Source organism: Bemisia tabaci, chromosome 4 (genome assembly GCF_918797505.1).
Source record: "Bemisia tabaci chromosome 4, PGI_BMITA_v3".
Taxonomy (NCBI): domain Eukaryota; kingdom Metazoa; phylum Arthropoda; class Insecta; order Hemiptera; family Aleyrodidae; genus Bemisia; species Bemisia tabaci.
In genome coordinates, this window is record NC_092796.1 from 22,900,679 (window position 1) to 22,927,916 (window position 27,238).

General features: G+C 41.7%; 2 protein-coding genes across 2 annotated transcripts in view; one reads left to right on the forward strand and one right to left on the reverse strand.

Annotated features, from left to right (window-relative positions):
• Positions 1 to 5,160: 5,160 nt before the first annotated feature.
• Positions 5,161 to 12,505, forward strand: LOC140224455 (uncharacterized). The gene is made up of 2 exons (XM_072299523.1): positions 5,161 to 6,340; positions 7,269 to 12,505. Exons 1-2 carry the CDS (start codon positions 6,247 to 6,249, stop codon positions 9,275 to 9,277), a joined length of 2,103 nt encoding a protein of 700 aa, XP_072155624.1. The 5' UTR covers positions 5,161 to 6,246; the 3' UTR covers positions 9,278 to 12,505.
• Positions 12,506 to 16,877: 4,372 nt separating this feature from the next.
• LOC109037084 (brefeldin A-inhibited guanine nucleotide-exchange protein 3) overlaps positions 16,878 to 27,238 on the reverse strand; it is a 43,368-nt gene continuing 33,007 nt past the window's right edge. The window contains 2 exon segments of the mRNA XM_072299524.1: positions 16,878 to 18,885; positions 25,577 to 26,513. Of these exon segments, the coding sequence (XP_072155625.1) occupies positions 18,673 to 18,885; positions 25,577 to 26,513 (1,150 nt within the window). The 3' untranslated portion in view covers positions 16,878 to 18,672.

Consider the following 27,238-nt stretch of genomic DNA (forward strand, 5'->3'; position numbering starts at 1 on the left):
TTGGCATGGGATGAAACGGGCGTTTATACGTTTCTACACGACCCCTAAATCAGTTGTGGTAACTTGTGGGGATCAAAAAATTGCAAAGCTAACTCGAGATCTCTCGCAAAGAGAAAGAGGAGATAAAGGGTTTGGCTCCTCTGGATTGAATTAAAGTAAGAAATGTTTTTAGTAAATTATCTTTTCTAATGTCTTTAAATGCATGTTTCTTAACTTATTTTTTCTTTTTATTATTTTTCATTTTAAAATATTGAATTTTCCTGGAGTGAAGACCACTTTCCATCAAAAAAAAAAAAAAAAAAAAAAAAAAATTTAAAAATTGGATTTATTAACTGATTTTAAATGAATAGGTATTTTTATACGTTTATACTTAAGTATATTTTCATGGAGATAAAATTTTTTAACATGAAATGACTTAAATTCAATAATATTATTAATTATTTTTCTTGTGTTTCTACTTTCTTTAATATGCTCGTACATGTTTCAGATCTATCCAAGTCGGTATTCACATATCAAAACGGTGGTTCTCTCTGATCTCTTCTGCAACCAACTCACAATTAAGTCATCCTCAAACCCCCCGGCTCTTCTCGTCAATTGATCATCACAAAACCCGTCTCCTGACTCAGACAAACTCTTGATTCTTCCTGTTCTCTCTGGTCTCTGCTGATATCAAAGTCCGTCTTCCCGTCAACTGGTTCCTTCAACCATCCCTCTATCTCCATCTCCGTCAGTCTGAAAACTCAGATCCGTCTCCAAATCTCAAGCACTCATCACCTGGTTAGTTTTGGTTAGGTGTAATTATTTGATATTGTTATTATGAATCTTCCGTTTCCCCGTAGTATCCTCTTAAGGGAAACGGAATTTCTTACTGACTTAAGAGCTTTTGCTCGCAGATCCCTCCCTGTAATTGAAAGAATAGGTATTTCTCCACTTCTAGAATTTAAATTTTTCAATTTAGTAAGAATAGATCTCCCCCCTAATTGGTCGGATAGGTTTCCCCCCAGATATTCTCCGGAAAGCCAAGAAGACGGCAGGTTACTGGCAGAATATTTTCACTCTATCAGATTTCCACGTCGTAGAACAGCTCTCATAAAACTATTCCTTCAACAACTTATTTCTCCCACCCTTCAAGACACAGTTGCTGAAGATTGAATACTTCATTAACTCATTTTTTTTTTTTTCACCTTGTTGACTTATCACCTTATCAACACCATGATAAGGCAAAGCAGGCTAGACTTCCGTTTAACACAGAAAGGCAAAAAGCGACTAGAGTTTTAGAAATTATACACTCGGATGTGTGTTATGTTGATCCCCTCACATGGGACGAAAAACGATACTTTGTTACTTTTATGGACGGCTACTCGGGTTTTGTCTATGTGTACTTGTTGAACTCAAAAAGCGAGGGCAGTGAATTCTTTAAGGAGTATGTAGCCGAGGTCGAGGCAAAATGGGGACTGAAAGTTTCAAAATTGCGCTCAGACAATGGGGGCGAATACAAGTCAAACAGCTTCAAAAGCTGGTGCAAGGAAAGGGGCATTGTTCCGGACTTTTCAACTCCATATTCTCCTCAACAAAATGGCGCCAGCGAGCGCCTGAATCGCACAATTTTGGACAAAGCTCGAGCGCTAGTTTTCGAGTCTACGCTCGGAAAGGAAATGTGGGGCGAAGCTGTACTGACAGCCGTGCATATCATTAATAGAAGTCCAAAATCAGGGAGGGAATTGACACCGTATGAAGTGTGGTTTCAAAAGAAACCAGACTTAACAAGACTTAAAAATTTTTGGGTCGCAAGCTTATGCTCAAATATTGCCAAAACCGGGAAAGTTTGATGAAAGGTCTCAGAAATTAACTTTTGTGGGATATGGTCCAAACGGCTATAGATTGTGGGACACAAACAGTAGGGAAATTGTCCTACGACGTGATGTAAAATTCATTGAACGCAAAGTAAAATTTACTGAATGTGATGTAATCGAAAAGGATGTGGCAACATCGGGTAACAGTTCAGTCGATGCTGATATTATACTTAGTGATACTTTGGACGAGTCCACACCGGACGAGTCCACTGGTGAAAGGAATGCGGAGGGAGAGGAACGTGATACGACAACTACGCAGGAAAGCGACAGTGAACTCGTCGACGCAGAAACTGATGACGACAGCGAATGGCTACCTAGTGGAGACGAAAACGGCAACGTAACAGTAAAAAATTATTTAAAAACACAAAGATAAAACACACTCACTTGCGTAAAATTGTATAAAATAATAACCGGGACGCGTTTCGGGAGCTTAGCTCCCATCCTCAGCCGCGACTGGAGGTGTTTGTTTACCTCGCAGCTCATTCCGCCAATTTGCCGGGTCGTCATGTTTGTCATGTTTGTCGTTGTAAACAAACACCATCAGTCGCGGCTGAGGATGGGAGCTAAGCTCCCGAAACGCGTCCCGGTTATTATTTTATACAATTTTACGCAAGTGAGTGTGTTTTATCTTTGTGTTTTTAAATAATTTTTTAAAGAATTTCAACTTGTGTAGTCCCCTAACGGTATTAAAAGTGAAAACGTAACAGTAGTTCAAGACGGTGAGCGTCGTTATCCAGAGAGAGAGAGAGAGATTCCCAGTATCGCGCTATACTGACAATGCGTTTTTTGGCGGATCGCGTCCTTCCATACCGCTCCGCACCTGATCCTAAAACTTACCAAGAGGCAGTGACCTCCCCTGAAAGCGATGACTGGAAAATCGCAATAAATGCAGAAGTGAGAGCGCTCGAAAGCAATAAAACCTGGGTTCTCGTGGACAAATCTCAGGCTAGGGGCGCAAAAATCCTAACTAGCAGATGGGTTTTTCGAACGAAAGAAGATGGGGTCAAAAAGGCCAGACTAGTAGTAAGGGGTTTTGAACAGGGTGACGTCGACTACGGGGAATTATTCAGCCCCGTGGCAAACGCCAGTTCTGTAAGAACCCTGTTAGCAATAGCTGTCGAAAAAGACATGCATCTGGCAAAGTTTGATGTAAAGTCAGCCTTTCTCAATGGAAAGCTCGATCAAGATGTTTTCATGCACATCCCCACAGGTTTCAAGAGGGTAGAGGGAAAACTTTGCAAACTAGAAAAGGCACTTTACGGGCTGAAACAGGCACCACAGGCCTGGAACACAACTCTCACTCAGCGTCTGATTAAAAACAACTTAAAGCAACTCAAAACTGACAGTTGTATCTTTAGAAATAAGGAAAAAACAATATACATGTCTGTGCATGTAGATGATGGTCTGACGGTCTGGAAATATAAAGGTGAAGTGGAGCGCTTGTTCGGAAAATTAAGGGAGGAATTCGAAATGAAAATTGAGTTTGAGCCAAAAGAATACATAGGTATTGAAATTGAAACATGCAAAAATGCAATAAAAATATCACAGAAAAGATACATTGAAAGTGTCTTGATGACTTTCAACATGCAAGATGCAAAGGCTGTTGAAACCCCCATGGTCCCTGAAAATTTAAGCAACAACGAACAGGCGGTCAACGGAACCAAACAGTTGGATATAGTTTCTTTCCCGTACAGAAAAGCTGTTGGATCCCTCTTATATTTGTCAAATAAAACCAGACCAGACCTAGCTTTCGCTACTAACGTAGCAAGTCGGTGTTTAGACAACCCAGAAAAGAAAGATATTATAAGGGTAAAACGCATTTTGCGCTATCTGAAAGGTACACCTTCTGCATGACGGCATAATTTTCAGCAAGCTTGGCACCTGCAACGTAACAGGATACTCAGACTCGGACTATGCTGGTGATCTTATGACTAGGAGAAGCACCACTGGTCTAATTGTATTTTTAGGAACCTCTCCTGTGTCTTGGACTACTCGTAGGCAAACGACAGTGGCAACTTCCAGCACTGAGGCAGAATTAGTGGCTGCAACGGATTGTGTAAAGGAGCTTGCACACATGAGAAATTTGATTACGGAATTATTCGATTCTAACACTAAAAACGAAATGTTTGTAAAAGAAGGCACACTTTCTTTGCTTCTCGATAACCAAGGTGCCATAAAACTGATTCAAAACGGGGTAAATAGTAAGCGCACCAAGCATTTGGATGTTAAATATCACTACATTAAAGAGAGAGTCGAACGAAACTTGATAAATATTAGATTTGTCGGCACAGATGAACAGACAGCCGACATCCTGACCAAACCGCTACAAAGGGTCAAATTTGCGTATCACAAAACCAAGCTCATGGGTGGATGCTCCTCTTAATCCAAGTCTAATTTTTCTACTCTTTATTTAACGGTATAAGTTTAAGCATTTAAGGGGTATTTAAGGTTTAAGTTTATTTTCATGTACCCATGCTAACCAGAAATTTCGCATTAAGGGAGGGTGTTGGAGTGCGGCGCAGCCGATGTAGGTAATGCTCATTTTCTGCTGACTAAGATTTTTCTCTTCTCCTTATGCACGGACTTCGTCCGTCGCGTAAGTCGCAACTTAGCTCTTATTTGTAGCGCCCAGTCTTTTAAAAAATATTTAGTTTCCTCAACTTTCAATGACCTCCTTTGTCAAAACCCGAACTTATCCACTCAACATAGATCTCCCCCCTACTTGGTCAGATAGGTTTCCCCCCAGATATTCTCCGGAAAGCCAAGAAGACAGCAGGTTACTGGCAGAATATTTTCACTCTATCAGATTTCCACGTCGTAGAACAGCTCTCATAAAACTATTCCTTCAACAACTTATTTCTCCCACCCTTCAAGACACAGTTGCTGAAGATTGAATACTTCATTAACTCATTTTTTTTTTTTTTTCACCTTCTTGACTTCTCACCTTATCACCTTTTCACCTTATCAACACCATGATAACCATAGTATTTTGTTTTATCTGCAAATTTTGGTTTTTAAAAAATGGTTCTCATCTCCAAAGTCTTAGACATAAAAAGAGCCTACTGCGTCCAAATCTTTTAGACATTCAAGATGATATTTTTATCGATTTATTACATTGTTCATTATGCGATCAGTGATATATTGATGATCGTGATCATCTTCATAGTCAAAAACATATTTCTTTTCAAAAACATAAAATTAAATGAGAAAACAGAGAAGAATCGGAAAATTAAAAAACTCAAACTCACAAAATAAATTGTGATATAATTGTATAATTGATATAGTGATATATTAATTGTATAGTGATATAATTGATATAATTGTATGTGATAATTGTGTAAATAAAATTATTTTGTGAGTTTGAGTTTTTTAATTTTCCGATTCTTCTCTGTTTTCTCATTTAATTAGCTCACAGTTTGTTACCTCGGTTTTTTTCCGTTAGTTTCGTTTGTTTTCGACTCTTTCGGTTCGTACATAAAATTAAGTCTGTTTCATCTTCATTCACTCCATTTGAGGTATTCCGATGTCAATCATGTCGTCGATGGTATGCAAATGGGATGAACATACGGAAAAACTTAGAAATACAAATTTTCAAGACATTGAACACTATACCACTGTTGAGATGTTCTCCATCGAGAGAATAACACTTTGGTACACCACCAATCACTCTGGGGCTCACGTCGAGAAAGAAGAGACTCCTCCTCCTCTGAATACCCAAAATTTCTTAGAGGAGGAGTTCCTGTCCGAACCACCCCCCAAGAAAACTTTTCAAGTTTCTCTGGACGAATTGCAGGGTTGTCCCCTGACTCTGTTAATTCAGGAGGCGGCGGCATTGACCGACCAGGGACTAGCGCCGCTATTGAGAACGATGGACGACATGAGCCAATGGATGGAAACCAACCCCGTGGAGGAAGACAGTCAGATGGAGTACAAATGGACCGTAATATCCATGTTGTTGAAGAAAATAATAAAAGAAAAATTTTCTCCGAGACAATTAAAGACGATTGGAATAGAGTCTTTATTTCCGCAAATGACAATGAAAGAATTATCCACGATGTATACTACGCTGGATATTGGCGTTGGGATGAATCGGGCGTTTATACGTTCCTACACGACCCCACCCAAAAAACAACAAATTCCATCATCTGTACTCATGAACGACACATCCACGCCGTCCATATCTGCAAGTTTAAAAAAAGCACGCGCGACTGCGGAATCGCGAACAGAATCAGAAAGCGATTCGGAGGACGCCGTGTTCGTGATTCATAAGATTTAGTGAGTTGTCCAAGCCCCGATCGGCATCAGCTGATGAGCTTTGGAAAGGGAGGAGTTTTTCTTTGTGAGATTTTTGTTAACCTAAAAAGTCCTTCCATTCTTGCTGCTGGTTTTCATTATGTTCAAGTTTAGCCTGTTCGCAATCGTCTTTGCAAGTATCAGAATCACTCAATCACATCCTATCATTCCGAATACTGACTCGATGACTCAAGGTGACGGTGCCGGACACGGGAGCTGTCAGCATTAGATTTCGGGTGCACTGCAGATTGCGAAACGACGGGTGGCGCGACTGCGGATTGCACAGGAGTTAGGGCGCTCGTATGATGTAAACAAACTTTGGCCGCGGAATTGAAGAATTGAAAATCTCTAAATTGAATCAGACATCTGAGGAACTAACGAACAGCTTGTGAGCTGTAAAAATTGACGACCTGTAATACAGATTGACAAGATTATAAAAACTCTCTGACTTTTAAAAAGAGGTGGCGGGGGATTCAAAACAAGTTGATGCTGTACATGCTAAAGAAGGTTTTATATATGAAGCGGAAAATTTATTAAAAATGAGAAATTTAGAAAATATTGACTCATCAAAAACTAATTAGCAATAAATGCGCGCAAAAAATGCGCAATAAAATTCCGGAAAGTTTTGCTTTGAGCGCTTGAGTCTATATACGCAGTATAGCTGGATATACTTGCCGTCAAGTGGTGGCTCTGCGGTAGCGCGCTCGCCCAGTGAACCGGCGGTCCCGGTTCGACTCCCGGGCGCCGCGCCAAATTTTTACGACCGAATTTTATATTCTCACACATTTTCACATCGATTCCCATTTGATACATTAGATCTTAAAACATCAATTAATTTACAACCATCAACGATCAATAACTTCTTCAATTTGAAGTATAATTTTTTTTTTTGGGAGGGGGAGGGGTCACGCGCGCGATATTCTCGCCAATCACTGTACTTTCACATTAGCAGACGACCCGCTCCGCCCCCTCACATCGACATATTTCTCCCGAATGAGTCATGAGTCATGTCGCCCGGTCGTATGAGTCATGATTTTTCCCATCATTATCCAAAAAAAAAAAATCATTATGAAAAATTGTAGCATTTTTAATTTGAATGTTCGTAGTAATTTTTCACTCAAGGTGATGACACAAAACCAGTTCAAAATTCAGGTAGGCTGATAGGTTATGACTGCAGAGGTATAGATTCATCATTTACCTCTATTTCTCTTCTTTCCGAACATACCTGTCAGAAACATCCCTACAAGGTTGAGCCAACGATAGTTCTGGTCCAGCTGCTTCAGTTGTCTTCTTCGTTCGAGATTCCGTACATCCAATGTTATGTTCAAAAGACACCATTTGTAAAGGGGTGCGGAAAGTTAGCCGATTATACATGGTCGTACAAGGGCGGGTTCAAGGAAGAAATTGTGTCATTGAGTAAAGTTCAGTGTGAGAACCTTCATAAAACACGGATGTATGATCTCGAAGGAGATAGAAAATTAAAGATCGGAGATGAAGACGTAGAATATACGGGGCACTATATAGCAGCTGGATCACTGAATGCCCGAGGAGATTGTTCCGGAGCTTCCTATAGTTTTAATGGTTACGAGTACGATGACGCGGTGGCTGAAGTTCATCTCAAAGTTCGAATATCGTCAGGGTCAGCTCGTTATGTCAAAGAGACAGGGAAAATTTCTCTGGAGTCAGGATACGAAGCAGTCTACTCTTCGGGATCAATCATGGATGTGATGAATGGTGTGACTTATTGGGATCAGACAATCAAGGGGGAATGCGACGACCCAGAGACGAACTTAAATGTTCTGTTTACAGGACCAGCTAACTTAATAGTTGGAGCAAACTCATCTTTAAGTATGGTAACTGTTGAGTCTGGAAACACAGCTTTTTCGATTGAAATCAAGCGATCCCAGTTTGTCTGCGGATTTGATCTGAAATCGACAGAACATCCTCAACTTTTCGCATTCATCACAGAGTCCCTCAATTCGCCAACACCTGTAAAAACTAGTGCCGCTCTAGACCCAAAGGCAATTGATTTATCTCTGTACATGAATACTAAATTTGTGTATATTGAGAGGCACATTGGAGTTGAAATAGATCGAATGTACCAAGATCTTGTCTATCAGAGATGCAAAATAGAAGCCAAGACTATCCAGAATTTGTTAACTTTATCCCTGATATCCCCTGAAGAGTTTGCCTATGCATCAATGGAAGACAGTGGTTACACAGCGGTAGTCAATGGAGAGGTGGCCCATATCATCAAATGTCAACCAATTCCGGTGGTTTTTAATTCCAATCCAACTAGATGTTTCAAGGAGATCCCTGTCTTGTATGGAGCCAATAAAACAGGCTATTTGTCTCCTCGGAACCGAGTTGTTCAAGATTATGGATCTGAAATGCCGTGTCATCCACTCCTTTCTACAATGTTTAAGGTTGGCGGAATATGGCTTAGTGTATATCCAAGACCGATGCAAGCTAAGGAACCGAGGCACCTATCATTGACAATTGACTCCTTTGTTTACCAGGGTATAAAGGATTTGGCTCAATTAGAGATTTATTCGACCGACCAACTCCTAGAGTATCAGAGATCGTTACTCTTCCAGAAGGAGAAGAAGGCAATATCGTCAAATGTTGCATCCCAATTCGCAGGAATTGATATTGATTCGTCAAATCTCCATACAACGAATCTTTTAAATCCTGAAGAACTAGAATCGGTGGCTACAGGGGCCGTTCATAAGGTATTTGGATTTACCTCTAAGTGGGGTGGACTATTTTCAACGATTTTTGTCTTCACGGCACTTTACCGAGTTGTCATGAACTTACTGAACTCGATAGTTAATGTGGTGTCCCTTTACGAGGTATTTGGTTTCTCCAAGCACCTTTTCTTCTGCTTTTGGGATTCATTAACACATTTCTTCGTCATCAGGGCACATGTGAGAAATCGTGACAACCTTAGAGCAGCTAGACCAGAGAATGATCAGCAGCCACAAGATTCGGCTCATAATTCAAACAATCGAAGACAGGAAAGATATTCTACAGATGAGAATCAGTCCGAATCGATCCCATTGAGAGGTCGTATTTTAGTCACATCAGAGAATGTTCTAAAACAAATAGATCCGGTATTTACCCTCGTTTAGAAAATGACTCAGACCATTGACGTTAAATCACAAATCTATTCATTATATCGACAGTATAAGGCACAACTTGATTTAAAAAAAAAAAAAAAAAAAAAAAAAAAAAAAAAAAAAAAAAGAAGAAGAAGGAAGTCTTGGATTCATTGTTCTCTTCAGTTTTTCATCCGATATAAAAGTTTGGTCCCTTCCAAAAGTGAGTATTACTTCTCCTGCGGTCCCTTTTGAGGTTCCTGCAGCTCTTTTTCATATTCAGGCCATGATTCTGGAAAACAAATCTATTGATAGAGAAGGCCAGGATTCCTTGATGAAGACAGTTAAAACCTGTCCGATAAGTGATTTGCAGACGGGATACGAATATATCGTTCTGACATTTTCCGTCATGATTGTTCAGCTTATTTTCATTGTCCTTCTTTGATATGATCATCATACTGGGTTTCTTCTGCCATATCTATAATTTCGCGGTTTGTGTCACGACATCATGATTAGATACTGTGAAAAAAAAAAAACCTCGAAGGGCCTATTTAAGATTGATTATTTTAACACAATTATAAGAAACAATTTTCTCTGGCTTTTCAGTGTTCGCCGAGTACCTTGCAGAAAGACACCTTGGTTCCGTGATATTTACGTAACTCAAGTATCGAAGAACTGGTTATTTGGACCCGTAGATGAAGACACAACTCATCTCATCTTCTTCAACTCTACTAATCTGCGGATATCCTCCGCTCAACTGAATATTTCAGCGATTATTCCACGCAACCTTATGCCGGGATACGGAAAAATTTTGAAGGGAGCACCGTTGGGAGCTGTATTCTGGCACCCCCATCGATTTTTTATATGCGTGGATACGTCTGACAAAACAAAGTATAACCAAACAATTATCCTACAGGTAAGAATTAGGATCACTACATTACTTAAACACTATCATCCCCCCATTATTCTTCATGAGTGCCACAGTTTTTTCCGGATTCCCGGAGAAGTAATAGGGGCTTTAATAGATAACAACCCTGGTGGTCTCCTCCAACTAACTTACGACCACTGACTGATGGAACAAGAATCCCCTAAGAGCTGGAAAGAAGCAGAGCTGGTACTATTTCGTAAGGGCACAAAAAGTTCCTTACATTCAATGTTACGTCCAGAAGACTACGTTCGTGAAAGGATGTAGCAAACTCGCCGATTACACTTGGGCGTATAAAAGAGAGTACAAGGATGAGATGGTTCAACTCAGTTACAGTCAATGGTAAAAAATCCATCGATCTAAAATCTATCATCTGAGCGGAGATAAATCAATCCGCATAGATCAAGAAAACGTTGAGTATACCGGACATTATGTGGATGCAGGATCTTTTAATTCCAGAGGAGATTGTTCAGGATCGTCATACACATTTAATGGATACGAGTACGATGATGCTGTAGCAGAGGCACACATCAAAGTTACAATATTAACCGGAGAAGGTCATTACGTGAAAGATACTGGGAAAATCTCTTCTCTCTCTCTCTCTCTCTCTTCTGGATTTTCCTGGGAGAGCTTGTGAGGTCTGTGATGGCCTTTGAGCAAGACTCCAGGTCGATCTCCGGGGTGACGGTCCAGTGGTCTCCAGATAGCACCAATTTCTTCTGAAAGATAAAAACGTACCTATCCAGGCGATTTTCCAACTCTGGCTAATCAGCTGTGTACGTACGTCTTCCTGAAGTACGGAACCGTAGGTTTGAGCACGTTGCGCTTTTTGGCTTCTTTACCACAATTTCAAGAAGCAAGTGATACCGACGATCTCAGCATTGTCGGCGGCATGATTGGCGAGCTCAAATATCTCAGAGAACAGTATGGAACCACCATCGCCCGCCTTGATAACGGAACAGGCGGGTTCAGCGTACGAATACACTCCCCTTCCGGAACACACACATTCGATGATGACGCGTTTGCGACGGTTAGCGGGGCAATTCTGCAACTACTTCGGGAGAGCGTGCCACAAATGTGCAAGTTCGCCCCGGCACCGCTTGGCAGTTACGGTGTCGGCTCTAATATTGACAGGGCAATTCATACTCCATTCGACAAAAAGCCTAGAATCAGCCCTACCTGACTGCTTAACAATTGATGAGATTAAAAGAAAATTGCGATCCTTTCCCTTCACAGCAGAAAGTTCTAGGACCTACTCCTATACTTGGTTCACAATAATTTTCTTTTCCCTTACATTGATTTTAGGTGCAGTCATAACCTACCTATACTTACGTAATAAAAAACCCGATCAAACTCATCGACCGAGAATCATTAGATTCTCGCAAATTGTTCAACAGGAAGAAAATTTAAATTTTGAATTAGCACAGCCAGCGGAATTAATAAAATCTTATCAACCGTTCAGGCTCATAAATTAACTTTATTCCATTTTGGTAAAGGCATACATATTCCCAATTATCTATTTTTCAACTACTTTTATCTTTATCTTATTAATCAACATTACTCTAAAAAATATTAGAATTATTCTACTTGTAAAAATCGCTTAAAACTCACGCGTTTTTCTAGGTGAGGGCATATCATTTTATTAATTAAAATTTTTCAAAATTTTTTTTAAATTCTTATACTTGTAAATTTCAGATTAGACATTTTATTATTCATAACTTTTCGAAATTTTTAAATCTTTATACTTGTAAATTTCAGGATTGGGAAAAAGATTCCCTGCACATCCTTATGTGTAAAAACCAACTTTGTAAAATATTCATTAACTTCTTTTAGCAATATTAGATAAAGAATATATGAAACGTAATACGACCGAGGCGTAGAGACGATAAGTATACCGGACATTATGTGGATGCAGGATCTTTTAATTCCAGAGGAGATTGTTCAGGATCGTCATACACATTTATTGGATACGAGTACGATGATGCTGTAGCAGAAATACAAATCAGAGTTACAATATCTTCTGGAAGAGGTCAATAAGTGAAAGATACTAGGGAAAATCTCACTTGAGAATGGATTCGGAGCTGCTTGTTCATCAGGAGCTGTAATGGATGTGATCAATGGTGCAACATTCTGGTCACATGACAACTATCGAGATGGTAGTGATGCCGGTGACAAATTTAAATGTTCTTTATACAGATCCAGCAAACCTGACATTCGGTTTGAATCCATCACTCAGTATGATAACAGTCCAATTAGGTACAACTGCTTTTTCCCTGCAGATCAAAGGTAACCAGGTTATATGCGGGAAAAGCCTGAGATCAACCGAACATCCTCAATTATTTGCATTTGTATCCAATGAGTTGCAGGTTCCCACTCCTTTGCCCCGTCATCATCGATAAAAGCCAGCTCAATTGACCTCTCATTATACATGAACACAAAATTTGTCTACATAGAGCGCCACATGGGGTCCGAGATTGATCGCATGTATCAGGATCTTGTATTCCAGAGGTATAAGATTGAAGCGAAGACCATTCAAAATTTATTAACTCTATCATTGACGTCACCTTTGTTTCAGATCAGTGAAATCAGTCAATACATCGAGAAATTGAAAAAAAAAACTAATTATTTATGAAAAATTTTTCAAAAACCCATTTAAAATAAAAATCAGTTGAACCTTCCCCTTCCCCGCAAATTCCCACGCCAAAGGCTTTCGGTTTCATTAACAAGAATAATACAGTGAAGGAATCCACCTCAACTTTCACCCGCAGAATAATTTTACTAGAAGAGTGTTCCAAAACTCCATCTGCAAAAGAAGAGCAAGAATTCTATATTTTGCTGATTCCCGCCAACCGTCAACTTCTCGGTTTTGCTGGCATTCACCTCGAGGCCCCATTTCCGATACTCAGCCACCAACTTTCGAATCATGTACTCAGCATCATCCTGATCTTGGGCGATAATTACTTGGTCATCAGCAAAGCATAACGTGTAAAAAGTTTCTTCATCATTCAGAGGGACACCCATTCCGGATCATTTCTTCTTCCATTCACGCAGTACATGTTCTAAGTATATTTTAAACAAGGTGGGGGAGAGGCAACACCCTTGCTTTAGCCCCTTTAGTACATAAACCCCCCCCCCCCCAACAAGGCGCCTTGACATTTAATTCTTGCGAAAGCCCCGTGATAAAAATGCTTAATTGCCAAGCATTACTTAGTCCACGAGTAAAATCAGATTTTTCCAAGGCCTCCCACAGTTTCACTAAAGGCACGCTATCACAGGGTTTTTGCAAATCCACGAACACCAAGTGCAATTCTTGACTAACCGCCATCTTCTTCTCAATAACCTGGGTGATGCCAAATAGATGGTCGACGGTAGATCTGCCAGCCCTGAAACCCGCTTGCACTTCTGCCTCATGATGAATCCATTCTTCTTCGATTTTAGCTTTTAATATCTTACCATAAATCTTACTGATCGTTCCGGTCACCGACAATCCGCGATAATTATCGAGATCGTCCTTTTTCCTTTTTTTGTGGGTAGCTGTAAGACGCAAAAGACACAAGAAGAGTGTTCCCATTGGAAGCATAACCAAATATACTCGAATCTTAAGATTATCTCGTACTTCTCCTTGCTCTTTCTCTGCACCTCCACAGGCTCCCTTCACGAATAAACCCCCAAGGAAGTAGCGGCCTGGAACTAAAGCGACAGTTCCGAAGGAACATAACCCCATGTACAACCTACAAGGGATATATTCGATAACGAGAGGTTTTACGTTTGCATCTCCGACGGACCCATTTCAAAAATGGATTCCTCCATCCTTGACGTAATTTTGTAATTGAAGAACACGCCACTTTTAAGCTGCGGTTTTGTTTTAAGTCAAATTTTTTTGGCGTTGATTCAACAGCGCCCTCTACAGGTTTATTCGAAAAAAAAACACCGACGACCACCATAAAATACCGCTCTCTCTTATATCATTTTTAACGAAATACACCATTAATTCCATAATTACTTTAATGGCTCCTTCTCTATGATAAATAAGTTATTTATATTTAGAAGGGGCGTTGCGTTCTTTTGGGGGGGGGGTGAGGAGGGGGCCACCGGAGTTGTGATTGTTGCTCTATCCCTTACGTGTATCCCGTTCCCTTCCCTTGCCCCCCCCCCCTTTTTTTCTGTGTTCACAGTGACTGAGCGACAGAATTCCAAAAAACCACCGTTACGAACCACTCTTACGAAGATATTTGTAGAAAATAAATGCGACATCCTAGATCATCCACTGCAGCCACCATTTGTAAAATGTTCAAATGGGTATTACATCTGCTGCTCGTGTCGCCAACGGCTGACACATGACGCATGCCCGTATTGCCGAATGCCCTTAACGACGGTAATTAAGGATCGTGTATTGAATGAAATTTTTTACGCTGTCCATCCGACATTTTGTTCGGAAGACCCAGAGCCTCCGTTAGGCCGGGGGGCTAGGCGATCCTTGAATGTAACCTCTGCTGGGCTTTCAAGACTGCCGAGGGGCAGGGGGCATCTGCTCTCCCAGTTGGGAGTATTAGACTCTTCCCCACCTCCACCAGGACGGAGGACGCAATTCGCTTCCAGATCTTTTGAGCCGGGGTTTAATGTAGTCCCTTCTAGCTACTCTCCAAGGCAAGAGCCAGAAGAGTCGGAGGAGAGGCTTGATGGACGAACGACAAACCAATCGGAAAGGCACGATGCGAATCTACAAAGAGCCATTGGGAGAAGCTTAATAGAGTCAGCGTTTTAAGAAACTCTTTGGAACACCTTAGATGTCGATGATTCAGGAAATATTTTTGCAAGATTCCCTGTGCGTAGGTGTTAGTGATGGTGCGGGACCCCTGCCTCCGGGGCTCGGGCTGTCTCAGCTGCGTCAGTAGGGCGGGTCATCCTACTCGTCTTGATCCCTTCGGGGTTCAAGGCGGGCCGGGACGTTCCCGTCATTCAGACTTATCAGCTGGAACGGTCTGGGCCACGGTAGAAGGGGTTGCCATGGTTGTGGATGAATAGATTTGAATGCTTATGCAGTCGAAGCAGAGAAAAAAGTGGTTGATCGTTACAATCCCTGTTATAACCCTTTTATAAACCTTTATGATCTTTGGTGAAGAAAAGCTTTATTCCTTCAAAAAAAAGTGAGTTCCTTATTGGTATTATTCAAACGGCTCCAAAGATCACCGGCAAATGCGACATAGAGAAGAAATAATAGTCTTACGGGGACCACATTCACGCAATCCACGCGTGCAACTTCTTCCACAGCACCTGCAAGTGCGGCATTACACGACTTTTCAACAGACTTAATTTCGGAAGGAGACGTGTTCGAAAGATTAACTCAAAACGAATTATTCAAGACGGAGATGGGCGAATTTGCCAAAACATCTCATACAAGCGAGGCGGGAGAGTGCATCAATTCATATCGGCGCCAGGCGATGGCACTTTTCTGCTAACGGTGAGCGTGACCAAAACTACGATTTTGAGGAATGTTCGTCAGGACGATTATTGGCGTCACGCCGATTTCCGAGCAACGATGGCATGGCAGAAGGACGAGGCACCGATGGTGGAGATGTTGCAACGCAGAGTGCTACAGGCAATAGACGAAATATCGGTTCAACCAGAGACGATCTTCAAGGAAATCGACCCCAACAAATGGAAGAAGTAAAAACATATCCCAAAGGTAAAGCTTGTAAAATGTTTAAATTAATCCAATCGTATATTGCGTCACCATATCACGAACATTTGATTGTTATGAATGGTTATTCGGACCCATTTCGTGTACGCCTCATACACGGTTTACGTGTCAACGCGCGCTTAATCAAATTATTCACGAAATTAATTCAAAATCAGTAACTGAGTTAGGATTAACATATCTTTCCGTTCCATTTGAATAGCTATATTTCAATTCAGAAAACCCAAAATTTGAATTTTTCTCTTTACGTGAAAGCGTACAAATTTTGGAACTTTTATTATTACATCAATTCGTAGAATCATTTCCTGAATTTTTGCAAGTTTTGGTGGATATATTGAATTGCAAATATCCCAAAAAGAATTGTCTTTTAGTACGTCCAGATCCTAATGCAGGAAAAAAAGTCTCTTTTGATTGTGTGGCACAATATATGCTTAATGCAGGACATTGCTGGTAACTCTAATAAAAATTGTAGCTTTCCATTGATGGAATGCGTTAAAAAATAATTATTATTTGCAATGAACCGAGTTGTGAAAGCGATTTTTTTGAAGATTGTAAAACACTATTTGCAGGAGATCCTCTTAATGTAAAAGTTAGATATGAAAATGATGCAGTAATAATGAGAACTCCGATAATAATATTATGTAATAAAGATCCATTTCCAACTTATAAGGCTTTCAGAAGTAGAATGATAAGATGTGAAGTCACGAGGAAAATAAAATTCCTTTCTACTTGGCAACAAGTAGAAAGAGTCAAGACAAGAAGAAGAGAACAGACAAGAAAGAGAAGAGAAGAGAAAAGTAGAAGAGTCAGACAAGTAGTCTTGATCGTCAAAACTATTCTCACGTAAGTTCAACTAATGATCTGTAAAGCGAAAATGTACGATCGGTATTCCAATCACCTACATCCGGGTTGTTACGATGGTCTGCCAATTCCTCTCGCCCTGCTGTACTAAGAGTATGGCCATCTTTTAAATGGAGAGCGAGTGTCTGCACTGTTTGATGGTTTCAGGATCAGCACAAAAATTAAAGATGCGAAGTCACCACCTACCATACCAAGTCTCTCGGTCAGTAGGAAGGGACTGGGTACATGACTGACTCGGCAGATGCTTTGCGGCCTACACGGGCATGATAATTGAGGGAGGGATGTACCCTTATGAGCCTTGGCTAGGAGGGCTGGGGCGTTGTCCCCATACCGCCAGAACGATTGCTGCGTTCAATTGGGTAATCGCCGTTGCCTTACGAGAGTGCTCGCTTTTGGTGATGGGCGGCTCTCTATTAGTCCGCCCCGTCGGATGGGGGATCGAGGGGGCTACCCCCACGACTTCAGATATCACATTTTGACGAGGTTTTCAGGCCTCACTACTAACTCAAACATGCAAAAAGATTTACTAGAAACAACTTTCGAATTAAAATCATTTTAATCATTTTAAGGCGCCACATACTCGATGTGACGCAAGTCAATTTTTATCAAGAAGAAAGGCTCCCCCCACCCCCCCTTTTTTTACCTTCCTAATTTACCGACATGCTCCTGGTAAGATACGGAGAGATGGTTTTGAGGTTTTATAATCGCCAAGAAAATTGCGCACGAGCATGGCCGCTGGAATCAGGTTCCGATGACTGATGATTTCCAGCGAACCTCAATGGCACATACATTTGGTGACATTTGGGACTTTCTGAACATGGAATATACGAAGTTGTAAATTCCAAAAGTTGTTTGTTCCCGCCATTAAGACTTATCAGCTGGAACGGTCTGGGCCACGATAGTAGGTAAGTAGGGGTTACAATGGTAGTGAATGTGAAAAAAAAGTTTGTATTGCATTGCAGTCAAAACCGAAAGTTGGTGGATCTGTCCAATCCCTGTTTTTTAGTGACCTAATCCTTTGTAAATCCTTTATTTTTCCGAGAAAAAGAAGCTTTATATTCTCTAAAAAGTGAGTCTTTTATTGGTATTCTTCATTGTTGAATGAAGTTAATCTGCAGATTTTAGAGGAGCTGAAGGGGTTCCTTACCCGAATATTATGTATTTAAAGCAGTGACTCCTAATTCCGATTTTTCAAAATTGAAACTCCCTTAGCACGCTACATTTCGATTCGTTACTGTAGAACTGCGTTCTCAAGCAAAACTGACTTTTTTCTTTGAGACAGAATAACAGAGGAAACACGTACAGGGTCTTTAAAAAATGGTGGGTTCGAGTAGTACTTGCATGGCACCTATTGGGGGCTCCTTGCCCGAAAATTATGTTTTTAGGGCAGTGATGCACATTTCTGTTGTTTAATGAAGTTAAAATTACTTTAGAACGTTTCGTCTTGAATTTAACCTTAAGAGTGGCGCATTTAAGCAAAACAGACTTTTTCCTGGAAGACGAAGAAACAGAGGAAACACATACAGGATCTGGTAGGTTTGAGGAATCCTGCGAACATTGTAAGCTAAAACATGATGTCTGGAAATCTTACATTTTCAAAATCTGATACTTTCAGATTTTCCTAGATTTCAGAAAAGGAGATTCCTGAATGAAACCTGCCGTGTTTTTCCCGAGGTTCAGGGCAAAAATATTAATTGAGTTTCATCCTCCCCCATCAGTTTTGAGCCCGTGTTGCCACGGACTACCAAAACATAACAAACAAAAAAACTCGAAATCGTCTGGAAGGGGAGAAAGAAGAAAATCCCGAGTTCGAGCATCAATTCGTTGAGATTTACCGAAGGTGTCATAGTCTTTGACGAACCTCGGTTTTCGCGGGTTCTGGATACTCGGCGCTGAAATTGCGAGACACCGCGGGCAGGCGACCTTACCGTCAGCTTGGGCGACCTAAGGGCTGAAGCCGTAGAGCAGGGCTACGCGGTGGAAGAACTCGGCGATGGCGTGTTTGAGGGGGGGATGAGTGGCGTAGGCGGTGAGATGCCGGACGCCGTTGAAGATGACCGGGAGGAGGATGCGGAGATCCAAGTCGGAGAGCTGGGCGATGAGGTCGAAGACGGACACGAGCATCTCCGCCCAAACCACCGTGTGCGCCTCGCTATCCTGAAATCACAACACAGAAATCGAAGTCAATCACGTTGGCCCACACTCGAAAAAAGGTATGACTCTGAGACCCATAAAAAATGGCTCGGAGATCCATAATTTCTAACCAAAGTGACATACCGTCTACAGTATGGCTTTCTGAGCCATACTTTCTTGGTCGTGAACCTATAAGCATGGCTCCACGAACTATATTTTATGGCTTCATGATCCATAACTCAGCCTGTAAGTCACTCTTCCCGTACTAGTTTATTGAGTGCAGAGTGTCTACAACAGAGACAGGAGACCCTCCACTGACCTCTTGGCGATAGGTGGAAGCTTTTACTTTCGGAGACCCAACAATTCCTTATGGACAATTAGAAGGGAGCATCAGTCATCACCCTAAATTCGGCTGTTGACCTACCTACATGGTGGATGATGAGCTTCGGGTAAGGTCATGAACGAAACAAGTTCCCCGAACTTCGGCCAATTTTGGCTCGTTTGCAAAACGAAACTGCCAACACGTTGAACATCAACCATGAAGGTGAGTCAACAGTAGAATGCTGAAGTCCCGAAAGTAAAAACTACTACCATGGCCAAGATACTAGAGAGGGGTCTCTTGTCTCTGGTCTACAATGACGTCGAATCTTCGACATAATACACGTATACCAAGAGTGCCGATGCTTTTTTAACAATTTTCATCCGCCTAAGAACTTGCCTGATGTATTCATTTCTTAGATAAGAGAAAAACCACATTTAATCGGTCAAGGTGTTTAAGTGTTGGCAATTTGACATCGCATTCAAGATCAGCAACTCGAAAACATAAGAAACCGAACTGTTGTGATCCTTCAGCCATTAACAGACTTATTTCGTTCAATTTTTTTATTTCTGGACCATAATGAGCCGTGAGCAGTGCTTGCACTGCCAACCACTACGATTCTGTGAGGAATCACAACGTTTACAGACCGGTTACATTGCCAATCAGCGGGAACCATCTTCTAAATGGAAAGACCTTCCTATTAAAATCTGCTGTTCAGGAATGGAATATGGTGAGAATCATTCAGTGCTTGTGTGCCTATATCTTGTAAATCATTCTGATGTAGCATGTGTAGCATTCTAATGTATTCTTATGACCGTGAATAGTCTTAACTTGTTCCCACTTGGGCCTATGCAATTAAATCATGGAATGGGAACATAGTCTTGTCGAACCGAACGCAAGCGAATAAACAGACCGGAGACCGTGAACAGTCTAGACTTGCTCCCACTTGGGCCCATGCAATTAAATCATAGAATGGGAACAGAGTCTTGTCGAACCAAACGAAAGCAAATAAACAGACCGGAGACCGTGAACAGTCTAGACTTGCTCCCACTTGGGCCCATGCTATTAAATCATGGAATGGGAACAGAGTCTTGTCGAACCGAACGCAAGCAAATAAAGATTTGTACACACGCTCTAGCCCACTCAATTAAAAAGTGGCATGCCTACAGAATCTTTCCTATCCTCAGGTGGCCACGATCGTGGACACCTTCAAAATGTATTGATGCATGGAACTAGACGTTTACGGAGACGCGAAATAACCGGAGACCGTAAACAGTCTAGACTTGTTCCCACTTGGGCCCATGCAATCATATCATGGAATGGTAACAGAGCCAGGTCGGGCGGAACGCAAGAAAATAAAGATTCTTATACAATTAAAAAGTGACATACCTTCAGAATCCGTTTAGATTTGTGGAAAACGTGTTACGTCAAGGAGTGTTTAAAATTGGTTACTGATTATGTTCAATGTCAGAAACTGTGTATCATGTTTTAATAAACATGATCGTGGTCAGACTAGGATCTTGAAAAGTCTCCGAACTGATTTAAAGAATAAATGCTTGATTGCAGGATAAAAACGTGGGATTGAGAGCCGGAAAAATTCGTTTTTCATGCTCTTCTTTGAATTTTATATCGGTTTTCAATACCATGCACTGGCTAGTATCAGGTAACGCATTCAACTAGGTGTTCATTTTAATAATTTCTGTTATATTATTACCCTAGCGCTCTGGTCGAAAATGAAATTGAACGCGAAAAAAACCGTGAAAACGGCCAATATTGCTGTAAGACCCATGGGTGCGGTAACGCATTTCACTGAGGAAATTCAATGGCCGGCTGAAACCTTTAGTATAAACATCCTGCCTTAGTACGCTTGAGTTGCAGAAATCCAGTGTGGTTCCGACATCGGCCCTTGACGATAATCAATTTGCTACTCGCCAATTGAGCTACCTGTTTTCAAGCTGGCCTGAACCACCAGAGCACAATGTGTTCTTTCGAAATTTACAGTGGTTATGTTGCACTTACACCAATGTTACCAATTGGTTATGAAAGATGGGAAATTTTTTTAATTTTATTAATTATTTTTGCACTTGAGGAATCGACGAGGTAACTCCTGCAATTCCCGGCGGTATTTACTTACAAGGAGTTCTCAAGCAAACCTGAATATCGATAAAGTCTCTACCAAACCACGTTTCTTGGTTTCCGACGTTGTAGACTTCCTGTTATACTTGATTTTTTAAAAGTTGGGCTGCTCGACGTCGATTCTTAAAATTTCCGTGATTTTTCCTTTCTGTGCGAGGCAAATTTTGAGAAAACTCTGAGGAGTGATGTTGATTTGTTCTCCAAAAATAAATAAAACAGGACCGGAGATTTTTAAACATCGCAGATGAGGTCCGTGGTTTGTTAGTTTCACCGTCGATATGGAGTTATTCGCCTTCGAAGTCAAGAAAGGTGGTTGATTTTAAAGCTTCAGCCTACCGCCCGCTGTAGGGAGGGAGGGAGTGTATCCCATGCAGATAGCGATGCGTGTAATTGAAACGTGAGCATGAATTAAAATTGATGACATACACGTCAATACTCGTCGAAAATGAAATTGGAAGTATGCCGGATTGAGTATGTAAGCTGTCTCACTAAGCAGAGCAGACGCGAGGTGAATGATGAATGATTAACACCTCGTCAGAGATCGGAAGAAAAACGTTACTAAAAGGCTCTCGGACCAATTAGTCAAGTTTGTGTGGAGGTCTTCGACAGCAGATACTATACTCGGGAGTGCTTGACTTGAACCGACGTCTCGGAACAACTTAATTCCAAACGAGAGTTCCTGATGAAGCAGGAAACTCGAGCAACTGGTGCAACTCAAGCGAGAAATTTAGGATAAGCTAGAATACTAACACTGGTAAAAAAAAAACCTCTTGGACCAATGCCGCGGTGCATTGACTTAAGAGTGCAGTTTCTTGTCGCCGAATTTTTGCTTGAAACAAGAGTCTGGACCATTGTTGCTTGAAACAAGAGTCTGGACCATTGTTGCTTGAAACAAGAGTCTGGACTCTTGTTTCAAGCAACAATCCGGCGACAAGAAACTGCACTCTGGAGCCAAGAGGTTTTTATTACCAGTGAACAAACGAAACATTTTTTCGTACTTCAGAGTTCATGAAACGGGGAAAGAAGATTATACACTCTTCTTCGCCCAGTATTTCAATATACCTTTGTTCCTCTGACGTGAGGGCGTACCTAGATTTTAGCATGAAAGCGTGTAATTGTATGTAAAACGTGGAAATTGAGATACGCCGCCCTTATTTCAAAAGGAGGACTATATGTTCATTACTGAAGGTGAATTTTGACTTTTACTTTTTTGTGTTACTTTTTTTGGTGTTAGATGAACCTGATGGACTTGGTTGCACAACACGATTTTGTGTTAAATCGACCCAAACCGGAGAGCGTCCAGCCCTCACAAACTAGAGGCTTCAAAGAGACTCATCGATTGCCCCGACTTAAACCGCTGGCCAATGGGAGGGCCAGGAAAGGCATCGATGAACCTCTTTGAAGCCTCTAGTTTGTAAGTGGGCTGGACGCTTAAGCTACTCTGAGACATCGGATCATGAAGAAAGTACCCTGCCGAACTCAGGTACTCCTCTTTTCCTCCCGATACTCAGAAGTCGCAACTTGCGAGTGGCTAGCGCATTGCATTACTGCCGATGTGATCCAAGTCGATCCTGGCGGCTGGCGACTAATTTTGAACGAGGTCACAGATTTTCAACGGTCATCTCAACCATGAGATTTGGTCAATTTGACACTGAGAAAACTAAAGCAAAATATATCAACCAAAAGCTTGTAATGGTTTACTTCGTGTTTTACTTCCCATATTAACAACACAATTTTTGTTATTTTTCTTTACTGCGTACCCATATTATGGAAATAGAAACCTGCGTTTGTCCTGATCACTGCTGATATCATCATTCGATGCTTACTTCCAAACGATACGAAATCAAACACATAACTGTACATAAAGGAGGAGAGCGATGTCGTAGCGTGATCAATTAGAAGTTTAAGAAACCAAAGAAAACGAAGATAAATAGCAAGGATCCAGAAAGTTCTTAGCCTTTCCATTTCAAGAACCCCTTTCAAAATTTCAAAAAGGTTATTCTTTCATGATTCTGCATACATGGATTGCCTCGATTTTTACCGCGATATTACGAAAACACGTGATTTTCGCCGCAGTTTTCAAAAAGAAATTGCGATTTCCTTGGCCTTCCCGTTTTTCAAACCCCGCTATCGGGATCTTCCCATTTTCACACGCGGGTCGGGAGGTTGTTGCACCCGTGATAAATAGTACTGAAAATACACTGATATTTCCTTCATTATTTCGTCACCTTCCGGGCAAAGTATCACAAGCGCCATGCGACGTTTAAAATTTTCCGCTGGCATTTGATTTTTTTACAGAGAAATTCTTGGTTGAGTCAGTTTCAGAATTTCACTGAATTTCACCTGCAGCACAGAGAAAATTCAGTAAAATTTTCGGACAGCTTCGTTGAACAATTTCTCTGTAAACAAATAAAATCGCGGCAGAAATTTTTAAACGTCGCATGGCGCTTGTGATACTTTGCCCGGAAGGTGACGATTTATGTCGCGGCCATGACCTGCCAAGCTCCTATTTGCAAAATGTAAGTTTTTAGGTTGAACACGTTAGTCTGCTGCGGGTATCAAAACGGTTGATTTCACGAAACAATCATGCGCAAACAGCTTGAGTCCGCGAAATCCCATGCACGCAAAAAGTCAGAAGAGAAAATTTCAGCTCCTGACTCGTCGAAAGCTAGCCACACCTCGACGAAACACGAATCTCTGGGTAGTAAAGTCGTAAGAAACACAAGGGTCAGGCTGACCCTCATATTCACCCACAACAAAATAAAGAAGTGAAGTAACTAATTAATTCAGGATGTCTACTAAAACAGGCTGGCGAAAAATCAGTACTTTTACAGTACTTTTTCAGTACATTCCCAAAAAATTCAGTACCTTCTCAACGGAAAAACTCAGTGCTTTTTAAGTACTTCAATTGACGAAATTCGAAAAATTGCAAAAATTTGAATTTCTCGATCAAATTGCGACAAAAAAATAGTGAAATTCCGGACCTTCTCGCGCAATTTCCGCACCATGTCAGTACTTCTGGACCGTCCTTGAAAAATAAGTACTATTTCCGGACTTGTATACATCTTGTAATTATAGAATAAAGGATGCTTAAAGCACAGTGCGACTGTTACCTGTGCACCTCTAACTTTTAACATGATGCGAAGCTCAACGCTACGAATATTCGGTGTTTTTAATTTGGCAACGGCGGAGCGGAGGTGCGCTGCGTATTCTCGCGCTCGATGTCAAATTTAAATAATGCTCGCCATCCATCAAAATCTTACGCGTTTGTGCAGACGGGAAGCATAAGATCATGTTAAACAAAACCCATTTTACCATCAGTCAAGTGCTTTCGATTGAGATGCACTTCAGGAAAACTGTGAAGAGATGAACGCTACGGTAACAGACTGATCTGGTGACGACATGCGTCCACGATAGGTCCAATGTTCTATCAGAGAAAAATAACCCAAAAATATTCAGCTTCGAGAGCTTGATTCTGAAGCCGCGGATTGCACATATTTTTCAAGTTCTCTATCATGCGGGATAGCCAAAACTTGACGGATTTTGAAAAATAACTAAGAATCTTCAAATCGACGAAGACTGATCCTTGGATCGTCAAATAAATCGTGAATATACTTGTATCCCGCTAAAAATAACACCAAACTTTGAACAACCTCTCACTGCAATAGACAAATAAATGCTTACTCATATTCCGATTTTCAAGTAAAATTCGATCTTTCTTCAACAGATTCCATCAAGATTTTCTTCCCTTGCCTGCTCATACATTTTAAAATCGGCTCCGTCACATGGCGAAATAAATAATTTTAAATGCGTGGCCAGGAGAGTAGCCGCCCTTCCCCGCACCAAAAAAAAAAAAAAATCCAACGCTGGAATGAAGTCCCTTTTTTTTGAGTCTATTGACGGATCCAGCAAATTGGCAACATTGTCTCGTCTCCATTTAAACACATGGAAATGCATCGATTCGTGGAGGGGCCAGGTGCTCCCATACTAATCGATTATTAAGCACAGGTTTAAATGGAGGGAATCCGGTGTTGCTAAATTGTTGGATCCGCCTCTGTTCGAGTCTGGACTCAAGATTCAAGAGACTTCCTTTCGAAGAACCTCATTCCAAAAGGACACCATTTTCACAAGATCCGAAATCCGCACCTGATAGCCCCCTCTTTGTTATGATACATTTTATACCATAAGCTAACATGATTTCCGGTTAACACCGCTGCCCTCAGGCACGGAGACAAAAATCAACCAGGAGGGTGATCTTACCTTGAACAAACTGTCGTTCCTCTGGTGCTCGATTTCCGGCGGAATGGGCTCCGCGGGCACGAGGAAGTTATCCGCCGGCGTGAAGGGGTTCCTCCTCTTGGGCGCGCCTTGATTGTTCGGCATCACGCACGTCTTCTTCCTCCGTTTGTACTCGTCCATCATCGAGCTAACCTCGGACTTGCCCGCGACGTGGTACACCGTCGCGGGGCCCTCGTCCTCGCTGGTGCAGTTGGACGAGTCGTTGGCCAGGTCCGCCAACTTGAACGGTTTCGCGGGGGTCTTCGCGACTTTCTTGTCTTTCTCCTCGCGGTCACGATCGACCTCACCCTCCGAGTTCTCGTCCCCGGACGCTGGGCTATTCTTTTCCGAACTGATCTTCGGGGAGTCTCCGGGGGGCTTCTCCCGCCGCTTGATATCCGGGAAGTCGTCCGTCTGGGCGATGAGGAAGAACATGGGCTGGTCGGAGATCCTGTCCACCGCCGAGTGGGCGCCGTCCTTATCGAGCAGGATATCGACGTACGTGTCGCAGAGGGCGTCGAAGCTCTCCCTCAGCCGAAGGATGAACGAGCCGGGCCCTTCCTCGCGCTTCTCGAGGATCTTCTTGACTCCGTCCAGGGTCGCGTTGGTCTTGGAGACCTCGCCGAGGCAGATGTCGAAGAGCGTGACGAGTTTGAGCGTCCAGCTGGCGCCGGCCTGGCGGTACAGGTTCGCCGCCCGCTCCAAGTTGGCCACCTTCTGGACGAGGAACTTGAGGCCCGGCCGGGAGTCGAACTGCAGGGCTCTCTCGTAGGAGACGTTCAGGCACAGCAGGAGAGTGTGGATGTGCGCGTCGGACATGTATCTCATGAAGCCTGGCAGGGCCCGAGTCCCGAATTTCACGCTGTGGTCGCCTGATACTGGAGTTATGGCCGGACTTTGAAGCAGGACATTCGCCAGGCTAAAATCAGAATTGGAAGAGGGCGGGAAATTAAATTCAGGCTACTCCTTGTAATTTTTGGTAGTGCAAGCATTTAAAAAAGAAAGAAGAGGAAAGCGCTGAGTTGGTGTGGACTGTTTCTGTGGTGACGTGATTCGGAAAATTAGTTTTCTAATTTAAAGAAATGAATTGTTATAGCTTAAAATTCCACGTTCTTTAATAAGCCTCACTGGAAAAAAAACACATTGGATCTAGAGTTCAGACTTTTGAAAACATTGACAAGAAAAAATACTCTTGATTCAATCGGATTTTTGCCTGAATCAAAACGAAATCGGTTTAAATTAAGAGGCTTGCGTCTTGATTTAAGCTAGATTCTGATTGAATCAAGAGTACTTTTTCTTGTCGATGTTTTCAAGAGTGTAGACTCTGGATCCAATGTGTTTTTTTCCAGTGCTGCACTTGGCGTTCCTTTTAAAAGAAGAGGAAAAAAATCAAGTTAACCGATAACGTTCCTTGGTAACCATAGACGTACCATTCTTTCAAGGGGGAAAAAAAGAAAAAGAATTAACCGAAAGAGTTCTGCTTACACAATTGAAGTTGAGCCTATATTTATTTTTATCAAGTGACACTGCCATAAAAGAGTGATGCGCACAGTTTGATCCGTCATTGGGATACGCTTATTTTTTAATGTAATTCACAGGCTCAAAGGAAAACCTTCCAGAATTCCTATGGTTTCGGATGGCCTG